We start from the raw sequence: 12,100 nt of genomic DNA, 5'->3' as shown, positions 1-12,100 counted from the left end.
CGGATCGGATTGTTGCCTAAAAATTCTGACTGGGTCATCTCTAATCAGAAATGTTCAACCAAATGTGGAAGCTCAGAGCTGCTCACTGAGGATGTGTCCACAGGCACAAAGATGCCTCCAGCCCTGCCCAGCTTCTTGGGCAGCATGCAGGAGGAGGACCTGGGGGGGGATGATGAGGACCCGCTGGAGAGTGGGACTCAAGCAGGAGCTTCAGAAGAGCTGGTGACTTGCTCCAGTCAAGATCAGGCCATGATGCAGGACTGCTACAGCAAGATCGTAGAGAAGCTGTCTGCAGCCAACCCCACCATGGTCCTTCAGGTGAGTTGCTCACCTGAGCTGGAAGAGTACGAAGCTGCAGATTCAACCGGTGATGGGAAGCAGTGGTGAAACAGGGACTCACTTGATAAGCAGTTTTTTTTCATTCATTTAGTTTCAAAAATATGAATTACAGTTTTATTGCCATTCGTTATGATCAAAGCTTGAAATATGACAGCTGGACAGAGTTTTTATTAGGGTCAGTGTTCAAGTTCCAGTTCACCATCAATGTTTTCTCACAAAAACTTTCCAACTGAGCTAAAATGGACAAATGAAGCATCAAAGTAAGCCATATTGATTGGAGGTAGCACGCCTGCTGAGTGTGCTGTGCTGCAGGTACAGCAGCTGGTGGGGGAGCTGCGCAGGATCACGCTCCTGTGGGATGAGCTGTGGCTGGGCGTCCTGCAGCAGCAGCACATGCATGTTCTGCGCAGGATCCAGCAACTGGAGGACGAAGTCAAAAGAGTGCAGAACAACAACACACTGCGCAGGTGAGACTGGAGACAAAAACCCACACCACTGTCAAAGCTGTTTAGATTTTCAGTCTAAAAAGAACACAAACATGGCACATCTACCCCCACACTCTTCTGTCATTACAGACTATCCTTCTGTGCAGTCCTGAGCAGTTAAAGCTCTGATTTAAAAAGCACATGTGGCAAATCCTGCTGAATGTTGTTTCTGAAGCTGTCCTACATGACGGAGAGAACAAGAACCATTCAGTTGTTCCACACAGAATAGAAGCAAAATGTTGTACTTCCTCTAAAGCTGCATTCACAGAGAATGCCACTCACGCGTCAGGAGCATGAAGTTTCAATGTACCGACTTGTGATGTTGAAGGTGATGACTATCAAAAGTGCTGTGGCGAGTGAGTACAGAAAAATAGAAAAAATAAAACGACATCATTTCAAAAATGAAACCTGTTAATAGGTTGTCCTTTCCTGTCTTAATCCCTTTGAGACTTTGGAGGGCTGCAGCTCATCACACATCTCACACTTTAATCTAATTCAGCCTTTCTGTAGGAAACTCCTAAAAGTCCCTTTACAAATTTCCTCAGTTCAGAAACAATCTCCAACTTTCTTTGATTGAATCTTCATTCTCTGTGAAATGTTTGTACCTGCTTTATATGTAGACTTTATGACTTTATTTTAGATGTAATGCAGAAATAAGGCAAAAACTAAATGACACAACCGTCTAAAACTGGTATTTTCAAAGTATTATAATAAACATGAATCCATCGTGTCTGTAACTTTATGATTGTGACATAATGTGTGTAGTGGCACTCTGCACTGTTGTCTTCTTATGTGCCACTTTTTGAAGCCTGTCCAGCAACTGTTACTGATACGCGAGTGAGACCTGTTCTTGGTTCAAAGTTTTTATTTTAAATTACAAAACTCACACAGTCAAAAAACTGTCACTTCCAACATCTCAGGCTTCAACATAAGTGATTTTAACTTAAATTACACATCTATGAAATAATGAATTTGGCTCCTACAATGTGAAACATTGAAGAGTCTGTTGCCCCTCATCATGCAGAGCCCTTTGGTACGTGGAAACAACCGTCTCCGTAAAGAGGAAGACTGTTTGTGAGCAGCAGCTTTATGTTATGAAGTGGAAAGCTCTTCTTCGGTTTCTCATGGCTCTGTTCTCCCCAATGGAACTCTCCAAACATGGATGTGTCTAAATTTGTTGACTTGATGGTGAGAATGTGTTGCAAAGACAACAAAACTGCACTGTTTAAAATGGAGGCGCCCATCGTATTAGTTTTGTGATAAGTTTGGATCCAGACTGCTCTGCCAGTTAGTGAGCTCTGCTTTATATTGATCAAACATGTCGTATGTAAACGTGTGTTTTAATCAGATAAAGTTTTTACAGTTGTACACAGTTCAGTTTTAATCCAATCTTTGATCTGATTAGACATTTTGCACATGTCCGTGCAGCTAATGATCCTATGAACGCAGACATGGAGATGTGATTGCTCTTTTGCAGAGCTTTTTACAATAAATCAATCTCATAAACGACCTGCTGATGATTACACATTTCTCTTGTGAGCCAGTGTTCAAATTTGACTAATATAGTCATTTGATTTATATCGTGATCTATCGCATGATATGAAAAAAAGCTGTGTTGTGATATAAAAAATGCCATATCGCTCTGCCCTACTATGAAACCCCAAAGTGATATCAATCAAATGGTTGAAATGTTACAGCCCTAAAAAAGAGCTTTTGGGTTGGAAGATCTTCTGCTTTGGTTATTTTCTGAATACCTATGAACTAAACATGAAAAACTGTGGACATTTAGATTCATTTGTCAGCGCTAGCTCTTTGGTCAGAGTTTTATGTTAGCAGGAGAAAGGAGGAGAAGAGAAAATACATTCATGTTGGAACGTGTGTACCTCTGGGCCTGCAGGGATGAAAAGATCGCCATCATGCGTGAGAAGCACTCTGCCCTGATGCGCCCAGTGGTTTTTGCCCTGGATCACGTCTGCAGCATCACAGCAGCTCAAGCGGAGACTCCTCATGAGACATGGTTTCAGCAGACTTATGGAGACGCCATCGCCTCTGCCCTGGAACGCCTGAAAAACCCCACCAACCCTGCCAACCCAGCCAGCAGCTGGCTTCCTTTCAAACAGGTGTGTTTGCTAGTCTTCGTCTGTTTGCACTCATCCAAACAACAGCTGGGCTTCACTGGGGTGTGTTTGTGGAGCAGATCATGGTCAGTCTGCAGCAGCGAGCTCAAAAGCGTGCCAGCTACCTGCTGCGTCTGGATGAGATCAGCCCTCGGCTGGCATCCATGACCACCACAGAGATGGCCCTCCCTGGGGAGGCATCCGCCTCAGACGCAGTGACCATACAGAGTGTGGGCAACACCATCACCATCCTGCCCACCAAGACCAAGCCCAAGAAGCTCTTCTTTCTGGGCTCCGACGGACGCAATTACCCGTATCTGTTTAAAGGTGAGAATGACTCCCGGCTGTCACAGTTGACTTTAAAGATTCCTGTTTTTCTTCCTTAAGTTGGAGACTTTCTACATATTTATAAGAAAAGAACATCAATGTCCCTTTTCCAAAGCAACATGCTGTCCAAACGTTTCCAGGTCAGAACTTCATGTAACACATACCATATCATGCCAGGAGGGCCGGATCTGGCCCGCCAGGCCTTGACTTTGACTCGTGTTCTAAAGTAAATGCAGACAGCACACGCCGTCTCAGAACCCTGGCTGCAGTAATCTGTGCAATCACCGCGCTCAAATGCACCACATTCTAGTGGAGAGGTCTGCAGTGACTGACCGTCCGAGTGAGATATCTAGAGCCGCCACTGTTCCAACAGCTAGCGGTACACACGGGGAGCATTTGACTAAAGTGTTGTGTATCGAAGATAAGTGCAGGAAATTTAAACAAAAAAAGGAGAAACTGAATACGACTACCAGCTCTATAAAAAAAAAACATAATCATCTAATGTGAACAGGCTGAACATTCATATTTTTGGGTTTTGAGCTCAAACAAGTACTTTCAGCTAAGATGGGACCTTTTGGATTGTTTGATTCAGCTGGCAGCCATACAGACAAAACAAAATACACAAGAAAAGAAAAACATTTTGGAGGTCTGAGTGCAGACTAACAATACTGGAGAGGATGGTGGTGGTGTTGACAGTCGAGAGCAGAAGTAACGTGCAGTATCAATTGCGTTACAGGTCTGGAGGACTTGCACCTGGATGAGCGCATTATGCAGTTCCTGTCTATTGTCAACACCATGTTCACCAAGATCAATCAGCAAGAGCAGCCACATTTCCACGCTCGGCACTACTCCGTCACTCCCCTCGGTACCCGCTCAGGCCTGATCCAGTGGGTGGATGGAGCCACTCCGCTGTTTGGCCTGTATAAACGCTGGCAGCAGAGAGAGGCTATGCTGCAGGCGCAGAAGGTAGGCAGAATCACGCGGACAGAGTTGCTCCTGCTGCCTTTGTGGTAAAGTGTTAGAAGAGGTTTATCTGTCTCCAAGACCCAGGACACGTTTCTGCAGCAGCCAGTACCTTTGGTTCCTCGGCCCAGTGAGCTATACTACAGCCGCATCGGACCCGCTCTGAAGGCAGTGGGGCTGAGTCTGGACTTGACACGGCGAGATTGGCCTTTGAGCGTCATGAAGGATGTCCTTAAGGAGCTGATGGAGAGCACTCCATCTAACCTCCTATCAAAGGAGCTCTGGTGTTCCTGCACCACACCCAGCGAGTGGTGGGGGGTCACACAGGTATCTTGATGGAGTTTCTCTTTGCCTTTAAGTCTTCAATTTAAATGAATCTACAAGTCCTGTTTTTGTTTTTGTTTGTGCATCAGTCCTACGCCAGGTCCACCGCTGTCATGTCTATGGTGGGATACATCATCGGCCTTGGGGACCGACACCTTGACAACGTCCTAATTGACATGACCACAGGAGAAGTGGTGCACATCGACTACAATGTGTGCTTTGAGAAAGGTCTGTGAAATGAGAACAAGATCTTTTCATGATCAGTTCATGTCCACTGGGAGAACACAAGCTGAACCAAATGCAGGAGAGGTTTAGGTCCACTCCTCCTCCTCACATATCTTCTCTAAATCAGTCGGGTTTCTGGGCTGCTGCTGAGAAACTCAGAGTTTGAGCCCCTCCGAAGAGTTATAAAATAGTAATCAACCATAATCAAATGGCGCTTTACAAATGAAAAATTGCATGGGTGGAGGAAGGAGTTTGGAAAGCCTGTGACAAACAACAATCACACCATCAGTAATTCAACACCAATAAGTCTCTGCTGACAGAACACAAAACATTTTTAAACGCCCAAATTTCAACAAAAGAAGCAACTGAATTAAGAAGTTTGTAAAAACTAAACTCTATCCTCAAGCAAGCTACCAAACGTCTTTTGAAAAGAAATAAAGCATCGTCTGACCCGGTCCACTGGATCCAGTTTTTCTGGGACCTCCAAACAGCCAGCTTGGCTCCAGCAGAGAGGAAGTTAAGAGTGTGCACACTCTTTTTCCTAGCCTCATATTTTGGGCCGTAAATGAAACAAACCAAAGCAAACTGTTCCCCTCAAACAACACCCGAAGAAAAGAAAAAAGACCCGTCAGACGCTGACATTCAACAAACAGATGGACTACCGACTCACTGACTGAACAGAACAGCCATCCCCCGCGCCAGGATTGACGTGTGTCAGATATCTGTTTGTGGCTATGATCCCATGTACGACCCTCCACTGGAGGTCACCTGTCCATTTTTCTTTGTACGGGGATCTCCCAGAGAGAGAGATCTTTACTGTCATTGTCACAATGAAAATAAGTTCTGGACACTGGCTGGGTCACTCCAGAACTTCCATATGCGTCTTACAGAGCCACTCCTTTGATATTTGGTTAGCCTTTTCTAACAACGCTGGAGGGCTCTTTAGAATATCCCATGGGCTTTTTTCATTATTATCATCAACTTTATTTATAAAGTGCTTTAAAACACACGTATATAAAGGAAAAACAATGTGATTGCTGATTACAATAGGTTAAATTAAGCATCAGTTAAGAGTAGGGCTGGGAATCACTGGATACCTCACGATACGATACGATACGCGATACATGGCTCACGATATCGATAATATCGCGATACTGCGATAATTGGTAAAAATCCTCTCTAATAACTACCATTATATAGAACATGTTTTTGGGGGGAAATATATCCCCATTTATCTTTTTTACCTTAAACACAATCATACTAAACAACTTTTCTTATTTTGTGCAACAAATTATAGACACTTTTGTGCAACATTGCTGAAATCAGTAATACTATGTCTTTGACAAACATTGACAACAACTGAATTGGAATTATCTGTCAGATTCAATGTTAACAATAGTAAACATGATCAGCAGTGACACTACTTAGTGCAGAATTGTTGTAAACAGAACAAAAATTAAATAAGTCAAGTAGTGACAGCTATCTACCTCCAAAAGAACGTCACACCAAAGGATGATCAATATAATGTTTTACAGCCTCTCTCAAAATTGACCTAATTTTTTGTGCACTTTTCTCTCACTTGAAAAGGGCTGAGCATCCAAAAATAAAGGCTGATTTACTCAGACTGTTACTTGAGATTATTTTTCCAATTTTTATCATTTTTCCATTTGGTCAGTCAGCAGTCAATAGGTAAAATCCTTAAAACACACATAATAATGGCAATAAATATAATTTTAAGTGCTTCAATTAATTAGCATTCTCCCTAATTTTACAGTGAATTCATGTACTTTAGTTTAATTACATTTAAATTTAACTTCATACATCAAATCCTGCTTTTTTATTTAAGAATTACTTTAAAATTAACATTAGCAACAAGTAATTACATTGTTTGAAAACGTCACATTATAAATTTATCAAAGTTACACCGTACAGCAGCAGGTTAAACATTGAAGTGCATGAAAGCGAAAATTCCGACGCTCCTTGAAGCGTACACAGACAACTGCGAAGCACGCGCTCAGTTCCCACAGCAAACAGGAAGTAAGTGATCGCTGACATTCTAGCGCTCAGACAAAGTCACTTCTTACCGGGTGGATCTCCTACAGATGGATGATAAATGCTGACAGGTAGACATGCTTCACACACGCGCTACAGAGCCTGTATCTCACCGGTGCTTCTCCCGAACGAGCGCGTGCATCGCTATTAAAAGTCCGACGCAGCGTGCGCCCATAGTTCCGGCGCGCGACTCGGAAGCTCAGCGCTACAGCCTCTTTAAATGAAAATATAATATCGATACTTGGTGAGAACCCATCGAGAATCGATCGCAGGACTAAATATCGCGATATATCGCAATATCGATATTTTGGCACACCCCTAGTTAAGAGAGAAAGTTCACCTCTAGGAGATGAAGAAAAGGAACCAGCACAGTGATACATAACATTTAGGATATGTGACCAGAATTTTTTTTTTGTTTTTTTGTTTAGGTGTGCATCACTAGCTGCGTTTACGTTATACAGTTTCGCAAAACTTTATCGAATTTCTAGGAATTTCGAAAACACAGTTTCGAAATGACACCATCATAATTTTGCAGTAAAGCACAAACCAACTCACATGATAAGTCATTATAAACACGACGATGAACGAGAACAAGTATTTTTTTATTTGATTCACTAAAAGGTTCATCTGGGTGACGTCACAGCTCTGTCTGCGTGCAGCGCAGCTTGACTCAGAAGAGAGAGAAGCCTGTTCAGTGGTTAAAAGAAAAAACATTCTAACAGGAAAGCATCTTTTTTCTGTTTGAAAACACAACAACATAAATTCAAGTTTCTGTCACGGCTCTCGCATTCATGAGACTTCAGGCTTCAAGCTGCAAAAGTGCAGCTGCAGATGAAGTGATGAGGAAAGGAGGAGGAGCTGCGCGATTCCATATGACTCGCAATTTCTAAAGCGCTGTGACGCTGCGGGACTTCTCGATGCGCCGGCTGTGCAGCACTCAGATCAGACTCTTCATACCGAGAAGAGCATTTATTTAGAAAAAATTGTTTCCATTACAGTTTTGCGAAAAATGTCTATTTCGATACGCCCCAAAAACCACCTCCTCTAAGCGCAAAAACTTTTTTTAGAAAAATGCGAGTTTTTTCGAAATTGTGGTGTTTCCATTACGAGAATTCATTATCGAAATTTCAATTTGCGAAATTTCAGAGTTAATGGAAACGCGACTATAGAGATACAGTATATTGTGCAGCCACACCCACCAGCGAATTAGAATGGAGTATTTACCCAGACCGTGGTACAAGTCATACAAGTTCATTTAGAGTGCAGAAATAGAGTATTTGTTTCTAATGGCTGTTTGTCAGCATCGTTTCTTTCTTGGAGTAATACTGCAGACATTAAAGTCTTAACAGTTCTGCTTATCTTACTTTTGATGTGTTTTGAGCTCAAAAATGGCAGTTCTGTGATATCTGAGCTGATAAACACTTGATAAAAATAAAAATGTCAGACGGAAATGATGAAGGAAAAATGATCTTTCTGGCCTTTTTTTTTCACTTAAAAGCCACATGTAGTCGTATACAATTAAAAAAAAAAAAAAACATTGTGATAAATTGCGATTATTCACAATCCAAAAGTGTAAATAATCTAATAATCTGATTAATTTTTTCATCGATTAACAGCACTATTATACAGTATATATAATATGCACACACACAGATGTTCTTTTTTTTGGTTTAAATACCAGCTCAACTATGACTTTATGTTAAGTGTAACATGTGTCGCTAGGGAAAAGTCTGCGGGTGCCGGAGAAGGTCCCGTTCAGGATGACCCACAACATTGAGACTGCCCTGGGTGTCACAGGAGTGGAGGGCATCTTCAGGCTGTCCTGTGAGCAGGTAAGCTTCAGGCTGTTGGTTGATCCTTGGTTGAAGAGTTATTTTCTTGTTATTTTTAATTTTTTTTCTGCTAAGCTCTTGGGGTTTGTTAAGCAGGAGCTGCTCCAAAACTTTTACAGCTGTCTACAGACAGTTCCGTTGAACTGAATGGAGGTTCTCTTCAGAGCAATGACAAAGCTGATCCCTGCTTTAAGAGTCAGATCCATGAAAAAAACAGCGAGGAGCTTGGAGTGCAGACATTCAGATACGAGTATCCATAGATGAATGTCCCTGTATCACACAAGACTGCACTGTTTATGTCCATTCATACTGACCCAACCAGGGTCTGCATGGTGCTCTAGGCGAAACGTCAAACCTCTGCTCTGAGTCAGTTTCCTCCTCCTCTTCCTTCCTTCCTTCCTTTTTTGACCTTAAAGCTGACCCTGAGGGCTGGTTTTTCTGCTTTTTCATGCATTAATTTTTGAAGAAGCAGCGACCCCACCACGCACCCCTCTTCTTCTTTACCTCCACCAATCTTCCACGGCGGCTGCGTCAGGCAAGGAGGGGCGCAGCACTGGACAGAATTATTGATTAGGTCAAACTTTTGAGTTATTTTATTTCTGAATTTAATTATTACATTTTTGTAACATTTTAAATGAAGTGGGTGGTGTGTCAAACTGTGTCAAAAAAAAAAAAAAAAAATCATTGCAATTTGGCGCCCCCTCCAGCAGATGGCGCCCTACCTGGCCATCTAGGTCACCTATGCCCAGGGTGGACCCAACCTAGGGCCAATTACAGATTCTGTTCATTTCTTCTGAATGAAGGGTTTTTATTTTTAGATCCAGGTTCATCCCTCAGCTTTCCTTCTTTGGTTCAGGAACTGTTTATTCATTTAAATCCTGTCAAAGAATCAACAGTTTACTGAAAGATGTTTGTTCTCAGGTGGTGCAGATCATGCGCCGGGGCAGAGAAACCCTTCTGACCCTGCTGGAGGCCTTTGTCTATGACCCCCTGGTGGATTGGACTGCTGGGGGGGAAGTGGGCTTCGCCGGAGCCGTATATGGAGGTGGGGGGCAGCAGGCCGACAGCAAGAAAAGCAAAAGGGAGATGGAGAGAGACATCACCCGCTCCCTCTTCTCCTCCAGGGTGGCTGAGATCAAGGTGAGCTCTGAGTTCATCTGTCTGCTTCACACCAACTCATCTGTTCTGAAGGGAACAGGCCAACATCACCCGTTATTCTTTAAAGCCATAGCACATGCTGGACTGGCTCTTCCGTCTGCCAGTTTTCATGCTAATCTAAATCTTTTTTAGTGGTTTCACTCTCCTGCAGACCTTTCTGATCATTGATGCTTTAATATCAGCTGTGGACAACCAGGGCTGTGCAAGCATTTCCATCACTTATCATTGTTTCTGAAAGACCCAGTTTAAAGACAGGTGTGACTGTCTGCAGGTAAACTGGTTCAAGAACCGGGATGAAATGCTGGCTGTGCTGCCACAAATGGAGGAGGCTGTAGAGGAGTACCTGGGCCTGCAGGAGATGCTCTGTCAAGGGGAGAAACTCCAAACAAAGTTACAGGAGGAGATGGCCTTCCTGGAGGGGGCAGAGAACCACCCGGACCACCTCATCCTGACTCTGGATCAAAGGTCTGAATGTGCCCCACCACACCTGCTCAATGCTTACCTCTCCCTCGTGCTATCTTATGGGATCCAGATGGCTCCACCCTTACCCTTGTGTTATCCTAGACATGTTGACATTAAAAGTGTGTGATCTGGATCCACAACTCAGCACACTGAACAGTTTTTTTCAAGGAGTTTTTTTATCTTCTCGGTGGGGTTATCTGGACCCCGTAAGACAAAACGAAGGTTACATTGATGTGTGAACCCTCCTATGACAAAGATGAACAGGATTTCATGTCTGCCACCAGTAAAGTGAAGATAAAAATCCTTGAAAAAAGCAGTTCAGCGCCCTGTGATGTGGGTCCAGATGACCCACTTGAATGTAAGCATGCATAGGACAGCCCAAGGGGTAAAAACAACTACATACACCATTCTCATTGGAGAGGGTCTTATAGCTGGTGGTACTCATACCTAAAAGCTACCTTGTATTTTCCAAACCTGATTTGGTGGAGTCATGTCGTCTGTCGGGGGGGTTACTGAGGAGACCATTAAGAAGGTACGCTGATAAGTGTTTATGACATATAGGTTGTGGTACGTGTTTGGGGGGACATTTCCAGTCAAAGCTGCAGTAAGAAAGAAGACGTGAAAACACTGGTCCTTGCAGCCCAGGAGCTGCAGGTCAGAATAGAAAGCAATCCTCATCTCTTTGGTAACTGCTGCCAACAGCTAACAGCTTCATGTTCACTCTATCAGCTTCATTTCAAACATCAGGGTTCCTGCCATCACAGCTGTGTGGTTTATGACCACAGAGCTGTGTGAGCTCTGGGAGTCAGAGAACTCCCGCTCTACATGGCCGTTATCTAGAATCTGATATTATTCAGAACTGTGCATGCGATTATGTAAGTTTCAGGTTTTTTGTTCTGTAAACGTTCAGCAGGTTTGTTCTTGGTCAACATCAGCCCAGGACAATAAATCCAAAAGTAATTGACATTGGAAGATTAACTTGTACAATTCTCACATCCCAAAAGATGTAAACTGCAATAAAAATGTAACTGAGGCGTGTACACACATATATATAGGCGGAGAAACCACTATGCTTTTAAAAAGTCAAGTCATATTGTCATCCCAATACCAATCATTAACATCACGAGTTTTTCCTCTTGCTGTGCAGCTCTAGTCAACATGGTGCCAAAGATGGTCACATTATATGAGATAAATATATATATATTAATATATAAGATAAAAATAAAATAAAAATGTATTATTATTGTTTTTCTAACATGGGGACAAGTCTGTGTTCCTGCCGTCCTCCGTCTGAGCATGGCTGACTCCTGTGACAGCACTCCCTGAGCTGGTCTTTTATTCCAGGTACTCAGACCATAAGCAGCTGCAGTCTCAGCAGCGGACTGTACAGGAGGCCATCCGGGGCAAGCTGGCTGACCTGGACCAGTGGATCTCCCAGTACCAGGCTGCGTTCTCTAGCCTGGAGGCAGCTCAGCTTGCCAGTCTGGTGCAGGACATAAGTGGTCCCATAGACCTGGGTAACTCCTTAAAAACCTCTCTTGTTTTTGTTGATGAAGACAGAGCCACATGTCCAACATGCTAACAACATCCATACATGTAATGTGACAGATTTCATGGTCTTTGTCTTTGTTTGTGGCTTTATTGGCTTATTCTGTCTTTAGAGCAGTGTTTTTCAACCTTTTTTGAGCCAAGGCACACTTTTTCCATGAAAAAAATCCCGCGGCACATTAGCATCCAAAAAGGTAAAAAATTAGTCTGTATTGATGTACATTCCCTCCACAATCTAGTGTACATTTTTTTATATAAGTGGGAAGCA

General features: G+C 43.0%; 1 protein-coding gene across 1 annotated transcript in view; it reads left to right on the top strand.

Moving 5' to 3' along the window:
- Positions 1-12,100, top strand: part of smg1 (SMG1 nonsense mediated mRNA decay associated PI3K related kinase) — a 100,054-nt gene that overhangs the window by 61,890 nt on the left and 26,064 nt on the right. The window contains exons 37-47 of the mRNA XM_024269146.2: positions 104-318; positions 652-806; positions 2,722-2,944; positions 3,022-3,268; positions 4,005-4,234; positions 4,313-4,558; positions 4,645-4,783; positions 8,555-8,664; positions 9,586-9,804; positions 10,094-10,287; positions 11,629-11,801. Of these exons, the coding sequence (XP_024124914.1) occupies positions 104-318; positions 652-806; positions 2,722-2,944; positions 3,022-3,268; positions 4,005-4,234; positions 4,313-4,558; positions 4,645-4,783; positions 8,555-8,664; positions 9,586-9,804; positions 10,094-10,287; positions 11,629-11,801 (2,151 nt within the window). The remainder of the gene's footprint in view (positions 1-103; positions 319-651; positions 807-2,721; positions 2,945-3,021; positions 3,269-4,004; positions 4,235-4,312; positions 4,559-4,644; positions 4,784-8,554; positions 8,665-9,585; positions 9,805-10,093; positions 10,288-11,628; positions 11,802-12,100) is intronic.

The sequence above is a fragment of the Oryzias melastigma genome, linkage group LG5, assembly GCF_002922805.2.
Source record: "Oryzias melastigma strain HK-1 linkage group LG5, ASM292280v2, whole genome shotgun sequence".
Lineage (NCBI taxonomy): Eukaryota > Metazoa > Chordata > Actinopteri > Beloniformes > Adrianichthyidae > Oryzias > Oryzias melastigma.
The sequence above is the reverse complement of the archived record's forward strand: the minus strand, read 5'-3'. Positions and strand labels throughout refer to the sequence as shown.